General features: G+C 39.6%; 2 protein-coding genes across 5 annotated transcripts in view; one reads left to right on the top strand and one right to left on the bottom strand.

Moving 5' to 3' along the window:
• The window catches only part of LOC139975085 (BMP-binding endothelial regulator protein-like), a 91,988-nt gene that overhangs the window by 48,988 nt on the left and 18,379 nt on the right, over positions 1-24,621 (bottom strand). The window lies entirely within an intron of this gene.
• LOC139975107 (uncharacterized) lies at positions 8,344-15,638 on the top strand. 4 transcript variants are annotated; one of them, XR_011795666.1, is made up of 4 exons: positions 8,344-8,782; positions 10,171-10,295; positions 10,937-11,077; positions 14,356-15,638. XR_011795666.1 is itself a non-coding variant. In XM_071982735.1 (4 exons), the coding sequence occupies exons 1-4, from the start codon at positions 9,313-9,315 to the stop codon at positions 14,468-14,470; spliced, it is 396 nt and encodes a 131-aa protein (XP_071838836.1). In that variant the 5' UTR covers positions 8,344-9,312; the 3' UTR covers positions 14,471-15,638. The 4 variants fall into 4 exon arrangements, 1 of the variants encoding a protein (XP_071838836.1); XR_011795664.1 differs by having other exon boundaries at positions 10,912-11,077; XR_011795665.1 differs by having other exon boundaries at positions 8,344-9,680; positions 10,912-11,077.

The following is a 24,621-nucleotide window of genomic DNA, read 5'->3' as shown; positions in this document are numbered from 1 at the left end:
GAGAATGGTGTAACCTAATGAAAATTTGTACAATCATGGTTTTTTTAACAGTAATGAAAATTGGAAAGACCGTGACAACGCTGTTTCGCGAACGTTAGTCGTTCCGCAGTCGTTTGTTCCGTGGAGCGGAAGAAGAATTTACACCTTAGTAAATTATAAAAAAAGACCCTTGCAGGCTTCAGTGATGAGAAACAGTACCGTTTGATAGAAGAGTTTGGAACTCCAACGGGATAATCGGTCTCCCTCGCTTTCTAGTCACTTCGCCCAACAACCATTTCGCCCAACTGCCATTTCGCCCGACCAGCCTGATCATTTCGCCCAACCAGACTGGTCATTTCGCCCAACCGGCCTGGTCATTTCGCCCAACCAGCATGGTCATTTCGCCCAACCGTGTTGGTCATTTCGCCCAACCTTATTTTTACTAAGGAGGACCAGCCCAGGTGTATTTCAACCTTGCTGGTCCCATTCCGGCACCTCCCCACCCCCACGGGGGTAATCCGCCCACGCACCCATGGTAAACCTGATATGAAAAAACAAAAAACATCCCTCAGATTCTGAATAAGGGCCTCAAGGAGTACCAGAATAGGTGTAGTTCTGGCTTTTTGGTACCAGCCCCGTCCCCTCCCCCACACTCACAAAGATAATCGTTCTCCCTCACCCAGGTGAAACCCGATAAACAAAACTATACCTCATATTCCGAATCAGCGCTCTAAGGAGGACCAGCCCAGGTGTATTTCAACCTTGCTGGTCCCATTCCTGCCCCTCCCTACCCCACGGTGGTATTCCGCCGCACGCACCCATGGTAAACCTGATATGAAAAAAACATCCCTCAGATTCTAAATAAGAGCCTCAAGGAGTACCAGAATAGGTGTAGTTCTGGCTTTTTGGTACCAGCCCCGTCTCCTCCCCCACACTCACAAAGATAATCGTTCTCCCTCGCCCAGGTGAAACCCGATAAACAAAACTAGACCTCATATTCCGAATCAGCGCTCTAAGGAGGACCAGCCCAGGTGTATTTCAACCTTGCTGGTCCCATTCCGGCCCCTCCCTCACCCCCACGGGGGTAATCCGCCCCACGCACCCATGGTAAACCTGATATGGAAAAACATCCCTCAGATTCTGAATCAGAGCCTCAAGGAGTACCAGAATAGGTGTAGATCTGGCTTTTTGGTACCAGCCCCGTCCCCTTCCCCACACTCACGAGGATAATCGTTCTCCCTCACCCAGGTGAAATCTGATAAAAAAAACCCTCATATTCCGAATCAGCGCTCTAAGGAGGACCAGCCCAGGTGTATTTCAACCTTGCTGGTCCCATTCCGGCCCCTCCCACCCCACGGGGTAATCCGCCCCACCCCACGGGGGTAATCCGCCCCACGCACCCATGGTAAACCTGATATGGAAAACAGCCCTTAGATTCTGAGTCAGAGCTTCAAGGAGTACCAAAATAGGTGTAGTTCTGGCTTTTTGGTACCAGCCCCGTCCCTCCTCTACCCACGCAGATAATCGTTCCCCTTCACCCAGGTGAAACCTGATAAGCAAAAATAGACCTCATATTCCGAATCAGCGCCCCAAGGAGTACCAGATGAGGTGTAGCTTGTTTGTTTTTAGAGACACACCCCTTGTGTCCCTGCCCTCTCTCTAGTTTTTTTGCCGGCCCTCACGCCCACACACAACACGTAATTAAAAATAAATTTCAGATCCGTAATCAGCGTGTCGAGAACTACCATGAGAGATACACATTTCCCGTCTTTGCGAAAAAAAATATTTTCTCCTAAAAAACCCTAAAAAAGACCATACCATCTTAATTTCTCCTATTGAGTTTAGTATTGCAACCGGGGAACTAGTCTGATGAGCTGTGTACTAAACTAAAAGGTCGAATCACTTTAACTAGTGAACCTCAACTGTTTAAAGGGTCATTCCCCCCCCCCCCCCCAAAACAAAAAAACAAAAACGTAATGTGCTATACAACCCTAGCTAGATCGAGAGCAGTGGTTTTTAACGGTCCACTGCATATCAAAGCAGTGGCGGAGAAACAGGGTGGGGGTTGGGGGGGTTTTAACCCCCCACTTTTTGAAGAGGGGGGTTGGCCCACACAATCAACCCCCCCCCCCCCTAGTTTTTGCCAGTAATGTTCTGTTATAGCCTATGTTGTGTGCTCCAAATGGCATAATAAATCAAATTATTAAATTTGTTAAAGTAATATTGTTAAAGTCATTTCAACCTTTTACCTGGTAGGCTACATCAACAATTAACGACCGAAAACCGAGTTAGAATTGACCCACACATTATTTCTAGCCCTTTCCCCCCCTTGCGCATTGGAACTTGTAGCTCATAGCGCTAACTTCACCCCACAACAGACGTACACAAAATAACGTTTTGTTGCTGTTGAATAGCTTTGGAATTGTATACACTTGCCAACTTCAACGAGGTGAAGGAAGGAAAAAAAAAAGAAGAAAGAGAGAAAAGGAGAAAAGGATGGAGTAGAAAATACGGCAAGAAAACGGGAAGAGAAAGAGGAACAGTGACAACATTATTCGAATTTGTAAAGCAAACAGCAGATATCACATCATATCAGTGAGCATGAAAATGGCGTTCCACGCGTGATAAACAGCCTCCAAACCATGGGCGCAGATCCTGGTGAGGACAGCGGGACGCGTCCCCACCAACTTTTTCAGTAGTGGGGACATGATATACCGTGGCCCCACCAATTTGTCTTGACCAATAGCTGCATTTCAAGTTGCCCTGTATTGAACTTTGGCGCAGTTTGATCCAGCATTGTGCAAATGACATGCAGCAGTTCTCATTTTATTGTATTTAATCCACAGTTGTTAAATATAGGACGGAAATCGCATTTGCGGAAGTCTATATTTGTTTTCTGGGAGAAGACCCCAGACCCATCGTATATACAAAAGTCTACTTGGATTATTTGTCCCTGATTTTGTTTCTGCAGACGCCCATGTATTTCTCCAAACTAAATTTCTAAGCCATCAGATCTAAAACTTAAGGAGGTTTAGGAGCATCATTAGGTCTGGGAAGTGTTATTTCCGGCGATCTGGGAGGTATATTTGCCCAATAAAATCGTACGCTACGCGCGAACTCATGGTTGCGCTCCGCTTAGATGGCATAGAACAGACACGCGTCCCCACCATTATCCAAGACTGATCTGCGCCCATGCTCAAAACTGTCGATGTGTGTAGTGTTCGGTTTCGGAAATACCTGGTATATTTTTATTTCCTTCAACGAAATTTTTTAGTAGCCGTCTGAATTTTCGAAAATTCCCTAACCAACATTCTTCATCATACTTCATCATACTCGTGCAATTTTGACCCGTCTGTTAGGGTTTGAAGGAGGTTTTTCTATATCAGTTGTCCATAGATGATATTTTGTGCAACATTATGGGTATGTTTTGAAGTGAATTTATTCACGAGAATTGTGAATTTTCAAATTCTGAACAGTGGGGCTGACGGATATTGTGGGCAGCGACGTAGAATCACCTACAAAAGCAATGATCCACAGGCAATGCGATGAGGTTGAACATGATGTGTGACTGGTGACAAACTTCAAAAAGGTTATAGATGAGAAAAAAAACTATTGGGAAATACTTGGTTCTCAGGCAAAAGTGTACATATGGTTGGTCAGTTTCAAGCCCGAGAAGTGCCATTTCCGGTGATCTGGGGGTACCAAAACCAGAAATTTGCTTGTACGCTGCGCGCCAACCAATGGTGGCGCTCCGCTTAGATAGTAATACGCGCCCCCCGGGTTAGAAAATCCTGCATACGCCCCTGGTTAAATGCAGCTTTTCAAGGCCTGGGCAGTGCCATTTACTGCAATCTGGGAGGCAATATTTGCCAAACATTTCTTGTGCACTTCGCGCCAACTTATGGTGGCGCTCCACTTAGATAGTGAGCCAGCAGTTATGACTTTTTATTTCATCAATGGCCTGCAACCCCCCCCCCCCCCCCACTTCTGACAAGAAATCTCCGCCACTGTATCAAAGTTCATTTTGTTCCTGAAGTTATCAAAACAGAATAGAGGGTATATTTTTGGGGAATCTCAAACAAAGTTCTTAACAATCACTCAGTTTCTGAAACTACTTATAATGGGACCATATTGACACTGGTCTACTTTGGTTTTCTTGCAAAAGTGATACAGATTGAATTTTATGTATATTAAAATGTTATTTTATTGTCTTACCGGCTTGTATGTCTCTGGCATTGCAACGAATATAATGCTTGTTTTGGTGTAGGTAGTGTAAATCGTTGCCAACACAATTATGTGAAACAATGAGATAATTAAGTTCCTGCAAACCCTTGTGAACCGCATGACTGTTTGAATGGTTTGCTTGGCTTACCACAAATAGCCCATTACAATAAAATTCATTCCACCTTCAGTGTGATAAGAAAAAAAAAACGGCTTTTAAAGGAATTCGATGGCGCTAGTTTGAAACAGGGTGCTTTTTAAATATAAAATAATTATATGGCTTTTAAAGGCATCCGTAGATTAACTTTTAGGAGAATAGCGCCTCATCAGGCCACGTATTCAGTGGACGGTGGCTGCAAGCATGCCGGTCGCAGAGAGTGTAACCCCTCTGGCCAAAGGCAAGGATTCACGCACGCCACCTAGTACGCTTCTGGTCGATTTGACCGACCCTCTGCGCATCCTCCCGAGTTCTTTTGCGACAACAAGGGAGACATGGTACGGGATCCTAGGCCACAAAAAGTACCAAACCTACAGCCAGAGGTATTATCGCCAGAGGCCTGTCTTGAACCCTAGCCACGATTTACACGACCGACGAGGAATGAGTCTTTCGTCACCCTCTTAACAGCATCGGCCATCACATCAGCTAGTAAATTGTATGGTTGAATTAATATATCAAGACTTCAGCGGCGACTACTGAAAGAGAAAAAGAAATTTTAAACGTGTATAACCATTGATGGAGACGAACTCAGTTCATCAGGTCACCAGTCCACTGCTCTACCCACTGAACCATTTGACGAGTGAACTTTCTACGAACTTAAATTGGTCTTGTTGGTTGGATACAATCTATTGGTAACAGTGAATGACACTGCCTTCAACGAAATCTCTATTCATCCTCATTAGAACAACGGATCTGAATATCTTTATTAACAAAAAGCTCACGCTTGTCTTTGTTTACATTGCAGCAAGCAGTAAGAATGTCGTTGCCTTTCAAGACGTAAATGTACAATAGGCTTATGCCCCGATACTATCGATGACTGCGAAGCAAGCAGTAAAAGAAAAACGGATTCCGTGAAATCTTCTTATTCACAAACTGAGGTTGCTTAAGATTATGCTCGCAAGAGAGTTCTTGCTGTAAGTTGTCTCTCTTTACAACTATATTCTATGCCGACGATAATGAACTGGGATTAAGCTTGAAATTTCAACAAACAAAACCTATTCACATTTCAAGACCTTTCTGAATGAGGAAGGGACAATACTTATTAAGTCAAACACGTTAACTACATGTGACTAATCTTATTTAGAGATCTGAATGGCTGGAAATAGCACAGTAATTTGAAACTAGTAATTCATAGGGTTTTGAGTTTATGCAAATAGTTTTGGGAAACACAGGGATCGGGAATTCGTCAACTTCAAGACTTTGTTTAGTCCGCAAAGGACTAGATGTGTTTATTGAACCTCTGAAACTGCGGTATTTGCGTGTATACCCCCCCCCCCCCCGCACTACTCGTCAACGATACGGTCAGTGTTAGTCAGACACCCCATCTTTCGCCCCAAATCCCCCCCCCCCCAAAAAAAAATTTTGTTGTGAAAATTCGGGCAATATGATGAGAATTTTTCGGGCACCTACTGAAAGAAAAATTATTTGCAATGTGTTTTTCAATGGGTAAACTGATTTTATTGTTACCATTATTATTTTAACGACTTCCCCAATAATTCTAACCAATATGGAAGGGTAATAACACGGCAAAGGATTGTATGTTATTGGCATGCGATGTAATAACCGATGCATGCCCATAATGGTATGCACATTAACATGTTCGCGCGCGAAAAATTTTGGTAATATTTTTCGGACAACTCGTTACAGCCCTCCCAAATCAATTGGGCTCCTACGCCTTTGAGTATAGTTATCTGCTTGAAGGCTTCATAGACTACTGACTACAATAGCTTTATTAATGTAACAAAGGGAAAACTTTTTTTATTCAACAAATTATATTCAGCGACATAGTGAATTACCAAAAAATACAGTGTTTTTTCCAAGCGCGCTGAGCATTTGGAATGAAATGAATAATTAAACATTTTACAGAAAAATGTCGAGTTGACGAGATACGATAAGTTGTCAATTAAACATTTTTCAGAACATTGTTCAATTGCTCAGATATAATGAAGTGAACAATTGAACATTTTGCAGCAAAATGTCCAATTGACGAAATATGGTCAGTTGTCAATTAAACATTTTTCCGAAAATTGTTCAATTGCTCAGTTATAGCAACTGAGCAATCCAACATTTTTCTGATTTTTGATAAGATTTCATCCTGTTATCTAAACAACTTACTGAAAGATGTCACCTTAATGGGACAAAGTTGTTGATGGCACTTTTAAGCTTCCGTAGATTAGCATTGAGTGTTTTAATTGTATGCCATAGAGGCAATGTATATCCTGAACTTACTTGAAACTAGCGAACAGGGTCAACCCACCCAATAGCAAAATTAATAAATTATCCGAATTGAAGCTGGCAAACGTTGTACAGTAGTTCTATTAGGCATTTTAGAGTATTCAAAAAAATAGACGAGTGCCAAGCTTTTAATCCACCCACCGCCACCCCACCCCCGTCCTCACACACTCCTTCTGTTTACGTAAAGTTCATTTCTTTTGTCAAAACATGATTTCAGTTCAGTTAATAAAGTATAGTTACTAGTTTCTCTATCGTAATTTACTTTTAATGTTCTATTTTCGAGTATTTTTAATTTTTAATTTCAAATTATTTATTTAATTCATTTATTTACTTACTTATATTCTCTATCTCAAATTAAAACCTCTGTAGACGCATCTTAACAACACATTATTTGTATTGGCCGTCAAAGAATACGGAAGCTGCTAGGTGACTTTCAGAGCAGCTCAGTAATTCAGGGCAGTGTTTTATTCTCCCTTTTAATTCAAGAGCTATAGACTATTCCGAAAAGGAATGGGACTTTCTCTTTTTTAACAGACCATCTAAGTACGATGTTGTAGATTTTGAGTTGCTGTATATCCGAAAGTGTTCTGATCCACAATTAGAACAATTTTGAAACTGATCTCTTATTATAGATATTGGGTGTAGACAAAAAAAAAAAGCGATAAATATATCGTGGTTATCAGTTTATTGAAATCGTAATTGAAAACTAATAGTAGAATTATCTGTGTAATGTTTCAGTTCTTTCCTTATCATGCGTTGTTTCAAATTTATTTAGAGAAATGATTTTTTTCTTTTAATGTAAATTATGATTGCAGTTAATAAATACTTGCTCTATTTACTTCATGATTGTCAACTATTTTCTTGACCACATTGGGAATTATACATGGATAATAAATACACACCTACGTTGAGCAGTGTGGGGCGCAAAGAAGGGGCGGGGCATGATGGTACGGCTCCCATCTTCCATCGTCAGTCGGGGGAAACCGGTTCAGTCGGGGTGGGGGGGGGGGTATTTCACAGTCAGACGGGTACGAATTAGACCACCGGTACGGTGTATGCAAACCCCTTTTCAATGATACCTTGCGCTTAGACCTAATTATAAAACTAATTTATAGCCTAAATTTGCCTCGGAGCGCACCATCGACGCCTAAATTGTCCTTTGGTTTTCCGGAGGAGGACCATCAGGACAACTACCTAAGGGGTTCATACTCCATTCTTTATATAATCCTTCATTTACCTCTGGCCCTGTAATCAAATCAATCCTTTAAGCCAGGGGTTCCCTACCTGGAGTGCATGAACTCCCAGGGGGTGCGTGAGTATATCCCTGGGCTTCGTGAGACGTTTCTGAAAGTCAAAACTAGATTACTTTTTGTTGAGCTAACATCTGATATGTCATATAATTTAGTAATGTACAAAAGTCGTACCTAGCGACAAACTCTTTTCGCGTTCCATACGCATATATTGCCATGGTAGTACCGTACCATCCATATGATACTTGATCTTTTACGAAACACTGCTATGTGTTATAGTATAATAATGACTCAGATCGTGTCTCCAAAAGTTGGGGGTTCGTGGACAACTCTGACATCCACAAGGGGTTCGTGGGGGGGGGGGGTACAGTTAGGGAAACCCTGCTTTAAGCAATCTGGAGGAGTTCGAGATAGCCTCCTCCCCCACCTTTTGAATCTACACTGTAAAAAATGTCTGTGATATAACAGCTTTACACCGTTCATCTACTAAAATTAATCATGTTGTTAAAAAAAATTGTTGTCCATTTACAAAATGTATTGTAACAACATTTTCTGTAAATGGGAACAAAATCTTCATAACAATACATCAACTGCTGTGTCGGAACAAAAGCATCAGGCTCGATCCAAGTTTTCATTATGCGGTCGAAGTGATCGCGAATACGTTACACCAAATCTTGCATCATAAAACGAGAATCGTATTTTACATGCTGTTGGAATGATAGAAAGTAGCATATACGTTTAGTCTTACGCAATCAACGAGTTTTTCCGAAGTAGTAAAGTTAACAACTGTGTCGCAAAGTTGTAGATGACCTTTGTACACTACTTACAGTTGAATGACGATGTGCGCGCGCACCGAAGGTCCGAAACCGCTGTAATTACGGTAAGTTGTGATTTCAAAGCTTTCAGTCCTTTTTTAATCTAACATGAGTGCAACTATAGTGAACTGAGTCATATGAAACTGTTACTTTTTACGTAAGCATTTATTAAACGTTCGTTTGTTGGTTTGTTTGTTTTGAAATAAGCGGCAAAGCAAGTAGGCTAGGCCGACAGCACAGCTCTCTGTCGGTCCATTGTGTTCATACTAGCACAAGATGCTATGGCAGTTCTTTGTTAGGCGAGCATATACGATCGCTTACTTCTAGCATATCGTCGTAGCTGTTTTGACAGTCATACCAAACCTAAGCTTACATTAATTCTTTCGCGGTATCGTTTCTATTGGCTATGATATAACGCAGCCTAGACACAGGTCTCCAATCAGTGTCTATGCTTTACTCTATAACATAGATTCTCTTAGGAAACTTCTTGATATCACTTTTACTGTTTAGTTTGAAGCCCGATCGGCTTACACTAAATCTTGGGGGAGTCGTGCAGTCCCCTGTCCTGAATCTTGGGGGAGTCGTGCAGTCCCCTATGGCACGCCAAATGGTAAAATTCAGAAATGAACAATCTAGGCTAGGTTTATGGTTAACAAACTCTGGTCTATCACTAAAATAGATCATCGATCAATAAAATAGGTTTTTTTCTCTGATAAATCACGTTTTTCCAGTGATAAATCAGAATTTTACTAATACAACTTGTTTTGTTTTTCTCGCTGAATTTTGAAAACTAATTATTGGTCGGTAAAACCACTTGTTATTCCTTGTTCAATTCTGAAGGATGCTACTGCATGCAATGGGGAAACCCTGTATGTACTATGTGCCTGTCATTTGATGCCTTGGCGTATAAACACGATATCACAAGAACCAAAGATGTTTGAACTCGAAATTTAGTATTTATAGGTATGTTTGAGTGGGAGAGGGCTTATGTGGAAGTTAACTATACAAACAATTCCTGAAGGAAATTTCTTTGGGAAAATGTGAGTATTGCGAGCTAGAAAAAAATTACAGGAAAAGTCTACCTCCTAGCCCTCCTCCCCCCCCCCCCACCCATCCAGAACTGTGCCTGAGCTGCTAATTGCCCCTAGCCTACTTTAAATATCATGAACAGTTGATGTATGCACTGTTGTATGCTATACTAACCTGATCTTAGCATGAATGTGTTGATTGTGGGTGTTATGAATTATGCTAAACTGTAACCTTACAGTTTTAACTGATAAGATTTGTCATCTGTCAATATATACGTAACCAAAAGTGTTTGTTTGTTTTCCTTTCATAGGATAGGCTTCGGCTAAACCTGAGATGGAATAGTCAGGGGCACCGGATTTGTAATGTATTGTTGGAGAGCCTGACCCATTTCCGAAAGGTTTCCATATGTTTTACTTTCTTGCAGATGGTTACTTGTTCATGTGGTGTTCACTCTGATACTGCAGCTAGAAAGATGTGTCACTACCCGCTTCATCAAAATCAACCAAAATTTCAATTTACGTGTCATGAAGAAAGTGCAACAGAATTTTTGTAAGTTATTCAGACTATAATAAGACTATAATTGGTCTCACATATCTATGCACTAGATCATCGGGTTTCACTTTTTTCGTGGTAAAGTGTGTCACGGTGACCACTGGATTCATCCAGAGTGCAAGAGTTTCACTTGCAGGCTACTCTTGCATAATTTCTGAAAGAAATTGCTTTTAAAATTATAATCCATGGATCTTTATACTTTAAGATATTCAAGGGCATAGGAGCTGGGGGGCACCAGCCCCCCCACCCAGTGAAAAATATGGAGGGGCGGAAGTATCATTCCGCCCCCCGCTTCGCAAGTCAGAAAACCCCTTTTCTTTTCCAAATGAGAAAAAAATCTCATTTGGAGCACCAAATTGCACCTAAGGTCAGGTGAAAATGCAAAATTATATACAAAATCGAGTGGGTGGGTTGAAGTGTGCTATATTGCACCAAATTGCATCTGAGGCCACCTTGAAATGCAAAAAAATTCCAAAGAGGAAGGGGGACACCCGTTCCCCTTAGACCACACCCCCATGCCGGCCATCAGCCTTCAGCCCCCCCCCCCACTCAAAAGTACCTTCCTACGCCACTGAAGATATTAATAAAAAATGCTTTTGTTTTTATGTAACAGGTTGCAAACCATTTCTTTGAAACAGAATGGCAGTAACAGTTGATCGGGAACCTCTGCTGTATCCTACATCCATTATTGCTGCGTTGAAGATGTTGTTCATGAGCTATTATGTGTTCAACATATGCTATCCCACAGAGGTTCAAGCAACCATGGAATACATACAGAGGTACAGTTTAAACCTAGTTTCTTAACAGATTAACAAAGGAGGTGCATTCAAACTACAGTTCCTCCATCTTGTTGAGATCCTGCAAGAAGAACTGCAAAGTCATGTTCAGTTTGTTCAGTAATAGCTTTATGTCAGTGTCAATGCCAACAAATGTTGTGCAACATTAAATGTTTTCATTAAACTACTAGTGCACCTGTCACGGCATGCAAATTACAACAGTTTATACATAATAAAACGGATAAAAACTTTTACTTATATACATATATATATATATATATATATATATATATAAATATATATATAAATATATATATATATATATATATATATGTTGATACTAGATGAGACTAGTGGAACACTAGTAGTTGTAACTCGGAGTTTCACGCTTTGTAGCGATCTTCAGACAACTGGTAGCTTCAAGTTATGCTCCATGAATATATAGGATCCTCGTCGGGATTACCGGGGATTATGCGGTTGTTGGTGTATTGTTCTGCCTGAGTATTCTCTTTCGCGTCCGTTCTGTTTGTGGGTTTGTAAGACTTTCTTCGGTGTTCGGCTGTTGGTGTATTCTCTTTTGCGTCCGATCTGTTGTTGGGGTTTTTTGCCTTCCTTCGGTGCTCGCTCCTTAGTTGTGTGTGGTTCTCTTCACGGTGTTTGGTGGTTGGACTGGAGTTGTTTATGTAGAACTTGTTTTCGTGGCGACACTTCGATATGAGCTCTGGGCGTTTGTTCAGGAGGGTCCGTTTGTCTGTGTTGATGATGATGAGTTTTTCAGTGAGACAGAGGTTGCACCGCTTCGACTCGTTGCTGTAGGCTTTGGCTCTGCTGGCGATCGACCAATTGATAGTGAATGGCTGGTTCTTCTGTTTCAGCTGCCAGATGTGCTTCGAGAGTTCCGTTGCGTTTTGGTGTTTTTCGTGGTTGAGCGACATCTTGTGGTTACCGTATCTGAGCTTGAAGGGGGGTTCTGTTAGGCCGATGTATGTCTTGCAGTTGTCGATGGTTTTCACTTCGGCCTTGTATATGATGTTAGATGCCTGACAGTTTCCATTCAGTGGGCATGTGTCCTTTTTTCGGCAGTTGCAGGCTTCCTTTTCTTTCGATGTGTGGGTGGCTGCTATACGTTTGTTGTGTCCTTTGATGATGCTGGCGATGTTGGGCATGCAACTGTAACTGACTTTCACGGTGTTTCTGTTGAAAATCTTGTGTAGTTTCGATGTCTTCGGGAAGTGTTTGTTGATAAGTTTCAGGAATGTGCCTCCTATGTTCGTGGCTACGTTGCTGCTAAAAGGTGGGTTGAACCAGATGATGTTGCGCTTTCTGTTTCGGTTGTTCTTGGTAGGTTGGTGGGCGATGTATGAGAGACCCTCGGTGTAATTACTTGATTTGAGTGCTTCCTCGTAGGCTGGTGCGGCTTTCTTAAAGATCACCTCGTCGTGGGAGATGGCGGAGATACGTCTGCTGATTGAGGCTGGCAGGGACCTGATGATGTTTGGTGGGTGGTTGGAATTCCTGTGGATGTACACTGGGTGGTCGTTGGGCTTCCTGTAAGGGTAGTGTTTTCCGGTGTTGAGGTTGAATGTTACGTCGAGGAAGTTGGTGATCTTCAGGTTGCAATCGATGGTGATGTTGAGCCCCAGTTCTTTGAATAAGCTGATCATGTGTTTTCTTATCCGGTCTGCTTTACTTCCGTTGGTGTTTTTGAAGGCTGCTAGGCCGTCGTCCCTGTATAGCCCGATGTATTCCTTCCCATATTCTCTTGCTAGTGTGTTTAGGATGTAGAGTCCTACAAGCTCGCATACCTCGGCCCCATCGTAGCTGCCCATTGTGACATCAAAGAGGTCGTTGTGTCCTTTCTTCATCCAGGGTGTGCCGTTGTCGAAAAGGAGTGACTTCCTGGAGTGCATTATGATTTGTACGTCTTGGTTGGAGATGTGGGTGTGATCCTTAGCCATGGTTAAGGCCTTTTCCAGTAGGCTTCTAGCACTCAAATCAAGTAATTACACCGAGGGTCTCTCATACATCGCCCACCAACCTACCAAGAACAACCGAAACAGAAAGCGCAACATCATCTGGTTCAACCCACCTTTTAGCAGCAACGTAGCCACGAACATAGGAGGCACATTCCTGAAACTTATCAACAAACACTTCCCGAAGACATCGAAACTACACAAGATTTTCAACAGAAACACCGTGAAAGTCAGTTACAGTTGCATGCCCAACATCGCCAGCATCATCAAAGGACACAACAAACGTATAGCAGCCACCCACACATCGAAAGAAAAGGAAGCCTGCAACTGCCGAAAAAAGGACACATGCCCACTGAATGGAAACTGTCAGGCATCTAACATCATATACAAGGCCGAAGTGAAAACCATCGACAACTGCAAGACATACATCGGCCTAACAGAACCCCCCTTCAAGCTCAGATACGGTAACCACAAGATGTCGCTCAACCACGAAAAACACCAAAACGCAACGGAACTCTCGAAGCACATCTGGCAGCTGAAACAGAAGAACCAGCCATTCACTATCAATTGGTCGATCGCCAGCAGAGCCAAAGCCTACAGCAACGAGTCGAAGCGGTGCAACCTCTGTCTCACTGAAAAACTCATCATCATCAACACAGACAAACGGACCCTCCTGAACAAACGCCCAGAGCTCATATCGAAGTGTCGCCACGAAAACAAGTTCTACATAAACAACTCCAGTCCAACCACCAAACACCGTGAAGAGAACCACACACAACTAAGGAGCGAGCACCGAAGGAAGGCAAAAAACCCCAACAACAGATCGGACGCAAAAGAGAATACACCAACAGCCGAACACCGAAGAAAGTCTTACAAACCCACAAACAGAACGGACGCGAAAGAGAATACTCAGGCAGAACAATACACCAACAACCGCATAATCCCCGGTAATCCCGACGAGGATCCTATATATTCATGGAGCATAACTTGAAGCTACCAGTTGTCTGAAGATCGCTACAAAGCGTGAAACTCCGAGTTACAACTACTAGTGTTCCACTAGTCTCATCTAGTATCAACATATATTCCGCTCTGTCCAATGGACATAGAGCACTCTGCGCCAAGATAGACGCCAACCTACTCTATATATATATATATATATATTAATATATAAATTTTATGTGAAGTTTTACTAATTTTGGGGATACTTTTACCAAAATTAAATAAATTTAGTTTTTAAGCACTAGAATGTTTTTGGTAAACAAGGATAGATTGGACTCATGAAACTTTTTTTCAAATTATTCCCTACAGAATACTGTTCGAGATTGATCCAGGGAGAGGGTCTAGGGCAAAGAAATCTTACAGATGGTGTATAAATCCGAAAGTAACTTCTCTTTATGAGCGGATGAAGGAAAGTAGAGAGTGAGATATGCAGTGAATGTGGCCAAAAGTATTAAGCTACTTGGTTTAACTGCATTTAATTTTGTTTTGTTTAATGCCGTATACTTTTTGTTTAATGATACCTCCATTTCAAAAGCACTGACTCTGTGAACTATTCTGCTATAAATCACTAAATTTTACAGATTCATGTTACAATGTAACTTAAAGTTGATTTTTAAAATACTTAATAAACAGTAAGGTAATCTGCTTGCTTCAGAAGTATTTTAACCAAACATTGTATTTTCTTAAATACAAAATATGATTCTGTACAGAACAACCTCATAGCTATTTCAGTACAAGTTGGATGTAACTATATAAAAATATCCAAATTTGAGCACTGTCAAGTAGATTTTCTGATTGTTCTATATATTGGAAAGGGTTCATTTTACCAAAAAAATATCCCAGTGTGCCTGAGCATTTCAATGGAAGTTTCATCACTTTGACATTGACCAACAATCTAACCGTTTTCTTTTTTTCTTTCTATTGATTTGGGAGTTGTTCTGATAGCAGTAAAGCTTATATTATTTCCAAGAGTAGCAACAGTTGTCCTCATTCGAAACAAAGTATTTTTACTAGAAGAAATCCTTTTAAGTACTCTAAGCATATAAATAGTATTTGAGTTTCACACTGTTAATAGCTTTTTGTTTCAGTTTCAATGCAACTTAAGTGGTTTCCAGGTTCATGTTATTGTTTTGTTTCTTATTTCTTTAGTATGTCATAGAGTAGTATTTTTTAGTCGTTGCTCTTTCATTCTAGACACTACCTCTTTGTAAGAGTGCTAATTACAATGGACAGCAGTATCCTTGGTAGGTTTTTAAGGTAAATTGACCCCCTGCTATTCAGCATTTATCAATCTTGCTTAAATAGTATTTTACCTTTGGAAGTCTAATATCATCAGGAAAGTCCAGATTAATATGTTGAGATAGTTTAGTAGTAGTATGATAATATCACTGTTTTTCAACGCACTGGTAGACAATTTCACACTTTATCCCTGTTTTGGAATGATATCTAAACTGTCCATGTTAGTGTAATATATTGTTACATTGTTGTTTGCAGTGCTAATTCCACATTTGCTGTATATGATGTTATCCTAAAAGTCTAAAACACCTGTCAAGATTGCATGTTGGTAAATAAAGATATGTGTGTTTGGTAAATTTGACTCTCTGAATGTGTTCCTCTTGGTATAACGTTTATTTTTTCATCTAAATCTCTTTCATGTACAACAAATTCCTCTCCACATAGGATTCGCCCAGGATCACAAATTACTTTACCCATATATAGCAGCTTCATTTGAATACATAATTTTTACTTTCAACCACAACTTTTTACCGTGTATACAAACTGTTATTTGGTAAATTAACGGAAACATTCTGTCTAGAAACGAAAAAAGTTGGACCAATATACAAAAAGTATTTTGAATGTTACATCACTTTTTCCATGTTGCCACATGAAATTCTACCTGAATAAATAGAAATGAATCTGTTCCTACACAAACCGTAGTTGTGCTTTTACAGTTGCTGTTGTACACTGATGAAAAAACAGATGGAAACTAATTGACAGCTTTTCTTTTGTAAATATACAGAGAAATTTTTTACAGTGTACGTACACATCACTGAGACAGATTGATATATGCTTTCACAGTTTAAATGTAGGATTCATTATGTATTTAGTTTTATGCATATACTAAATCATGATTCTAGAAACTTAATGTGTATTAATACATTTAAAAAGTATCCTCTCAAAATGTACTAAAAGAGTTGATCAAATATTGCAACCGTCATTTCGTACATTTGCATACAACCCGAAAAAAAAAACGATCTGCGTTTGCATATTTTGACTGTCATCCATTGACTGCTATTATCTTTATTCAAGATAATCGTAATTTCGCTTTCGACTTAGCAAGAATGTACGCACAAATTATAGGTTGGGAGCATTATGTTTAGCTTGTATTTGTTATTTTTGTCCAAGTTCTTTAAGAGTACACCGAAACCCCTCACATCGATAACACACAATTGACTGATTGAATAATAATTTACTAACCATCACCTTTAACAGAAATACTAATGCAATGTTTATAAATCTTGCAAAATAAGACGAATTTCATGAAAAAAAAAGAAGAAGAAGACAAAACTAACAAAAAATTCCAAGCAAGATCCCATTCTGTAGGCAGGCATACAGGCTTCACGGATTTATGGGGTGTTTCGAAAACTTAGGAGAAGAAGTTGGAGATGTTCTGACAGCACCAGTCAAACCAATCCTGAAGAGTTTGAAAATTACGTTCTTCGTGGTCATTGGTGACCTCCTCAGTGTTTCTTTTCTGGATATGTCCATTTATAGGCTACAGGAAATGAGAGAGATAGGGAGATGAGGCGAGAGAATTAGAGATAAAGGAATAAATAAATAAGTTTTAACCTATAAGGAAACTGATTCACACAGAGATTATATATAGCAACTAACTGTGAATCTTAAAGTTTTGTACCACAGTAAAACACTGGATCATGCAGATGAATCGGTCTAGCATGTGCTACAAAAATTACAGAAAGAACCGAGCATACGTGTAATCCCAACGAATGCATCAAACTGGATTTGTTGGGATTACACATATCCTCGGTTCTTACTGTCATCCTCATAGCAGATGCTATCGATGATTTGATGCTAGCTGAAAAAAAAATCCTCTTTGAAAATTCAGAGATGAAAGTTGATGGAATCAATCAATACTCAATACATCATCTTTTGATATTTTCAAGTATAATGGAAAGGTAAGTTAAAAAGCGTACCGTAATAATTTTAAATATTTCGAACCAATTGACAAATGTATAAGTAATACATCGCTTTATATAATTTATAAAATGCCATACGTTTTATATACAGTTTACGGCGATTATTTAAATGCAGTGGAAACGCATTGCACAAGTAGCTTGATCTAATCTAATTAATATATATAATTCTCTAATTCTTGAGGGAAGTAAAGAAACCATAAACAGAGAAACAAACAGAGCAAAGGGAAGGAAGAAAATATTAAAAAAGTCAAAATGGACATAAAATAATCATATTATACTCATAAAGTCTTAATTAAGTTTTTTGTTTGATTTCCGGTTCAAACTTTGAAGTAGAATTCAACCAATTTTAATGACAAAAAAAGTAGTTTCTTTTTCTCCCGTAATGTTCGTAAGTCTATAACAAATGTCATGTCTTTCCATTTTAACAAAATTATGCAAAAACAAAATGGGTTAATTTTCTTAGAAATTCAAAACCAAAACACATACCGGTATCATGCAACTATAACGGTGGCTCGCGTAATTTATACTTCGCACTGATTTATATTTAAATTTAAACATATTTTCATGTTTTGTCAGAATTAACCAAATGTAACCATTTGAAGACAATAATTGTACTACTAGTGCATTTCATATATTGTGCTTATTTCCAATGCGACTGCTACTACTCTATGAATGATGATGAGTTTAAGAGGTGATTTACTGACCGATCTCCCGATTTCGCAGAGAGGTGAATGAGGAAGAAGGCGTAACAGAGGATGATATGTTGATGCTTTTGAAGAGAGAACTTACTATTGTAGTGCTTCGAAACTTTGAAGCAAGATAGACGCTAACTACGTGAACGTCGGAAAAAAAGTTCACTTCATCATATTGTCAAAGTTGACTTCCCATCCCCTCTACCACCCCTCCTCCTCCCCCCAAATCTAAATAAATGTGCATCTTTTTGTACATTATAACAACAATTTGATATGTAAATCTATAAGTACATTATACCTACCATAACTCTTTCAGCTCCGTCAACGTCCCCGGTAATCTCCGCACAAATAAATTCCCCATTCTCGTCCAGACATGGTAGGCTCATTCCCAACGCAAGGTTTACCAGAGACAAAAGGACAAGCACAGTAGTGATCTTCATTGTGATTGATGTCAGGGCCGTTTATCGCGTGTTATCAGATGATGATCAAAGCGAGTAATGAGTCTTGTGAGGTTACAAGTTTTTAATTCTGTCTGTGTCAACTTCTTTTTAATACTTCAGATAACTTTGCGGGTATAGTTTTGTGAATTTTTCTTGGAGTTCTTATGTTTTTTGTTAATTCAAAGATATATTACTGAAATTTAACTGCCTGGGTGTATCGAATTTTTCTGCGACTTCGGTCTACAAAACAAATGCAGATAATGATGGACTGATGAGAGACGTGTGAAAATAAATTAAAGCGCGACGCAGGCGCGTAGCCAAGGGGGGAGGGGCGAAGGGGGCAGCCGCCCCCCCTTGAGCATAATCTTTTTTTTTTTAATGTTTTTATGATATCGCTAGTATTTTCAAAAGATATAATGCTAATTTGCAACTTACAAGGCCTGGGAAGTGCCATTTCCAGCGATCTGGGAGGGGTTCTAAGCCAAAATTTTCTTGTACGCTTCGCGCCAACTCATGGTGGCGCTACGCTTTGATAGTTTGCAATGCCGAATCTACAGTTTCGCCCCTCCCTTGGCGAATTCCTGGCTACGCGCCTAGCGCGACTAACGTCAGTTCTCAACATAACAATATAGTTTCAGGAGAATTTCATCATGGTGATGATATCTCCATTTTATATAGCAATCTAGCTTTCATCATGGAACCATGGAGCGGCAACGACGGTACCAGGCATGGTACGTGTACACGACCTCATTCAACGTGAAGATGTGCCACCTTCAATATTGAAGACACTTTAACGTGATGATTGAACGTAATGTGAGAACAGAAATAGCCTTGTTCAAGAGTGATTTTAAGCAGAATTTTTAGTCTTGATTTTTTATGGTCCAAAAGCTAATAAATTTTTCTACAGCTAGTCTGTTTTTCAAGATATACTTTTTGAAAAAAATCTCCTTAATTTTCGGAATGCTCTTTCAAGGCTATAAATCGATAGTAACTTCCTTCCTTACAGTACAGGTCTAAGTGTAAATGTTAATCCATTGTTTTATAAATTCCAGTAACTTAATTAACTAAAAGATGCTCGTCTTCATACGAACAACAGTGCATTGTTATAGAAGACATTGAACACTCTTTACACGTTGTAACACATTTGTAAACATGTTATAGAAGTCCATATAACACTTTTGATGTTTTCCTATTGAGTTTGGATGTTGCATTTGAGAAACTGACCTATATGACATGATTGTCTGTGTGTTAGACTAGTTAATTCAGCCACTTCAATTGATGAACCCTCTGATGTTTAACGGGTCATTTCTCAAAGATGAAGAGTGGGGTATATAGAAATACAAGATAGGCTGACAGCATAGTGTTGTTTAGCTGCCTACAACACATCAGAGTTATTATGTGCCTGAAGTCATCTTTTAACACAAAACGTCAGTGACATCTCAGATTGCTAGGATCTTCCGAGTGACTTGTTTTCTTGGTTTTTTATGTTATTGCCCTATTGTGCGCTTGTGGACGACTATATAAATATATAAGTATGTATGTATGTATATTAGATCCTCCTGCAAGCAGGAACTCGCGAAGAAGCCTCATTGGCTTATCAAAGCCGCTAGCTGACCAAAGTCAGTCTCTTACATTCATATTTAACGTCCATGATTATGAATTGTTAATTGTCAACAACTCTGTAACTGGACGACATAGTAACTGGACGACTGTAACTGGACGACAAGTAGACAATTGAGTACACTAATGAAAACACTTTGAATGTAGTGTCGGTCTGTTTGCGTGTGTGTATGAAGCAGTTGTACAAACTTGTTAATTAATAACATTATTGTTTTATCGGTAACCCTTCAAGTCTTGGTTTTACATAAACCTTTCACAGCATATCAATTAAGAGATTTCTTACCATCTTATAAAGATGGATGGAGTACTCGATATATCCGAAATATGGCATTAACGTTTTGTCGGTCATTTCAGTTATTTCATATTCAAATTAATTTTTCTGTCAAATATTTGTTGGTACAATCATAAAACAACTCACACGCAAGCAAACTGAAATCTAACTTTTTTGGACGCTCGAGAAATAGACGTCTCCTTTAACGGATTAAAATCTTGATAAACAGTCAAAGGTAACCTATAATGGAACAAATAGCAACAACATTATTAGCAAGGCAATTAGTTTTCATCATATCGTCAGCCCTCATTTTAAAATGAGCGGGTAGGTCTCAATTACCACTTTATACTTACAAATTAAAGACTGTTGTCACAACAAGTTGAACACGCGATCGAGATTCGCTTCTAAGTGTCGTCCAAAATTTTGTTGAAAAAAACACCCTAAACATGAAATTCTAAATTATCGATATATTTCTTAAGTTTTGATCTTAGGTGATGTGTGGTCAGGGCGTAGCGAGCGGGGGGGGGGGGGGGGGGGTGTGGGGGGTGTCACACCCCACAATAATTTGGTCGCTGTCGGCAAATTTTGGGTCTGTCGGCAAAAAGAGAAAAGGTGAAGAGAGCGGAAGGGGAAGAAAGAAGGAAAGCTGAATAGAGAAAAGGAGAACGGGAGCTTCTTCCGTGCCAAATTTGACTTAAAATATGCACCAGATTGCATCTAAGGACGTTTCAAAACTAAAAAATTTCCAAAGGGGAGGGGTAGACCCCCTACCCTTAGACCCCTCCCCCATTTCAGTCACCACTTCCAGATCCGTCGGCAAATCAAATTCTCCACACCCCCCAACAAAAAAACCTTCGCTACGCCCCTGTGTGTGGTTTGATGTCATTTCCCTGTACAACAATGATAAATCCTATTCTTACCGTTGAAGATCATGCATTTGTCCTACAGTGATAAAAGTCTTACCCTCCCCTATAACGCTAGTGACAAATGGTAGTAAATTATTGATATTAGATGAAAAATATGTTCACGATATATTTTTTCATTTCGTTTTTTTTTTATTGTTAGCGGCCTTTTGTATTTATCAGTAAACACAAAGCAAAACAGACAATTTAGAGAATCACCGGAAATGTTACAAAAATTAAGAACGAATATTAAACAATTAAAAACAGAAGATGTAAATATTTCTACATTTTGTTTAAAGTATGTACGTGTCCAAAATGCCACGGGTATATTGTCACTACTACATCGTGTATAAAAGATATATTCATTCTTTAAATTATTACATAATATAGCGTTAATCCCCTTGATGAAGAATCATCAATGCAAAGAAAATATGTCTGAGGGGTGGGGTGGTGAGGGGTGACAGATGGGGCCCAAACCGGTGCCCCAAGGAATGTAAATCAAGTCCCCCTACCATGTGAACTATAACCAGCCCGGTTGGTATTGATCCCAATTCAATCAGATTTGCTGGGAGACGTGGTAAAGGGTATAGGAGTGAACCGAGTAGAAGCCCTCGTGTTAGCCTTCCAAGTAATTATAGGGAGTCACCAGGGAGATATAAAGGGTGGTTGAGGTGTGGTCAATGCTAACGATATAGATATAGACCTGAAAAGGGATCTGTTTATGACGATATTATTAATGTATGATTTTCTGTTCCTCTGTGATAAGTATGTTGCTATATATAAACTCCAATATGAAAATAATTGGTTTGGCTTTTCGCACTGATTGTTTGATTTATTTTCATAAAAGCAAAATTGAGTTTCAATCATTTTACTACAGGTCTTTGAAGGAGAAATTTGTTGAAGTTTTGAAAGTATACTTTTAAGGATTCCAAGTGGTATTTTGGACGGGTTTGTTCTTTTTCTCTTGCATGTCGGCAAAATCTTTTCTGTATGTCACGCATACTACTGGGAAGTTGACGATACATACAGACACACACACGCTTTCCGCACACACACACACACATGTTGGTTTTACATTCCAACCGAGGACCCCATTGTATTTTCCATTGTTCAAATCCAGGTACCCTAACCTTAACAACACCCCATACAATAGAAATTTTTCCGAGGACGTGGTGATTCTTTAGAAATCACAACCGAGGACCTGGAATTCTTTTGTTCAAGTACTCGGTCAGATAGAAAAACAAACGCGTACTTACACACACGCACACCCACGCAGACACACGATGAAAATCCCATATACGATGGATGTATGGTTTACAGAGGTATACTTATGTTTTTTTTTTCATAGAGAAAACTAACACTTTGAAATTCTTCGGCCGGATACACAAGTTTCTTTTTAGGAACATAGCAATATGTAAAAGAATATTAAAAAGGCGAAAACAAGAGAAAGGCATAGACCAATATCACTAAAAACAGCCAGCAAGTTTGGTTCAGTTTCCTTTTTGTTCAATATCATAACTTGAGTATGGTGTGATAATTCATACCATTTAACATGTAAGAAAGCTAACCTCATTTCATATAGTTATGAATCATACAGGATTTAGTTTCCTCCTATACAATCTAACAATTATATCTGCCAGCAACAAATTGAAAGTAACCAAGACGATATTTGAAAACAAATATATCAAATATTTTATCCTAGTCATATTCCCCCCCCCCCCCTTCAAAACTTTGTCAGGTAAACCCAAGTGCTCTCTGACGTATAACCATTAAACTAAATATCAGTGTTTCTCCGTATGGGTTTAATATTAGACCTTTCAGATTTGACTCTAATATGCATGTTTGGTCAAGCACTTCGAAAGTTGTCTTTGAAGAGAAAACGTTCACTTTGCGTCGATTCCTCCAGCATGAATTTCCACATATGTTTTGTATTTCTGGCCTGTGCAGTGTCCGTTGGTGCATCCAAAAAATTGGAACTTGAAGAGCAAGAATTCGACGAAGTAAGTGATTAGTTTCTAGACAATTAGAGAAAAGGAGGTAGTGTGGGAGTGGGGTGGTGGTGGGGGGGGGGGGGGGGTTGGTGAAAGGATACAAGCTTGTCCGTGCATGGTAACTATATAAAGCATTATAGAGGAAAACGTATATCAGTTAGTCGAGTTTTTAATTGTGACGTGTTTCATTTTACGTTTCGGTTGTGGTTGGGATTATCAAAATAAAATTAAACCCATGAAAACACTGTTGTTTTTCTTCAATTATGTAGTTTTTTTTTTAAATGTTGTATCTCATGATCAAGTAAATCAGAAAGAATAGAAATATGGAAATTGCTTGAATCCACGCTCAAGTTTCGAACCTTACATACTTTACAGGGAAGCCTTATATATTGCCTTTGATTTTCTATATATTGCCTTTGATTTGTCTTGTAAAAATCATAAAATTTGCCAATAACCGTTAACTTTAATTGACTAGATTGGTATTATAATTGCATTTTTCTCCGTTAAAATGAAATGTTAACATAAATGATAAGCTGTTGAAAAATTACGACGAATAAAATAACTTCGGATCTCACCGTCGTTGAAATTATTGTTATTCCTAGTTTACACCTGTTAGTACAAAACGTGTCCACGCCCTCTATTGTGCGACATGTTATCCTGCGTTAACATGTAAATTGAATTATATTATAAATTGTTATTCTTAACACTAACATATTGCTAATCCAAATCCCAATAAAAACCTATGCTCTTTACACACGCACACTATAATACACTAATGTCATCCGTCATTGTATGAAACACTCGAAATGTGGTCAGAGTTGCCTAAAAGTGATGAACATTTTCAGTGGGTTATTTGATGTACGACAGAAAACACGAGGTATGTGATACAAACCGTGTGAATATCATTCGAACTGTCTGCTAGGGATCATGGTAGGGAATAAAGGCATCCAGTTTACAGAGGCCTTGTTGTGGATATTACAAAGAGATAAATGCAATGACGGCGAACATGAAAATAAACATTCCATATGAACCAACATTGGGTTTCACTTAACTAAATTATTATTTCTTCCTCAGCGTCAATATGACTACGCAGATTACAACTTTTGGAGGCAATATCTGCGATTATATGGCGGTGGCGGAGGAAGAGGGGGAGGAGGAGGTAGAGGTGGAGGCGGCGGCGGCGGTGGCGGTGGAGGTGGCGGTGGAGGAGGAGGAGGAGGAGGCGGAGGCGGCGGCGGAGGTGGCGAAGGCGGAGGGTTTAATGGAGAAGGCGGTAATAACGGACGCAATGGAGGTTCTGGAAGAGGTGGATGTGGTGAAGGAGGCAGACCAGGCACTGATGTAGGACGGAAAGGCGGACGAGGTACGAACGGTGAGAGTGAAAGGAACCGAGATGAGACAAGAAAGAGCGGAAGGAGGAAAGGAGATAGGCAGAATGAAG

The sequence above is a fragment of the Apostichopus japonicus genome, chromosome 10 (genome assembly GCF_037975245.1).
Source record: "Apostichopus japonicus isolate 1M-3 chromosome 10, ASM3797524v1, whole genome shotgun sequence".
Classification (NCBI taxonomy): Eukaryota; Metazoa; Echinodermata; class Holothuroidea; order Aspidochirotida; family Stichopodidae; genus Apostichopus; species Apostichopus japonicus.
This window is presented reverse-complemented; position numbering and strand designations above follow the sequence as displayed.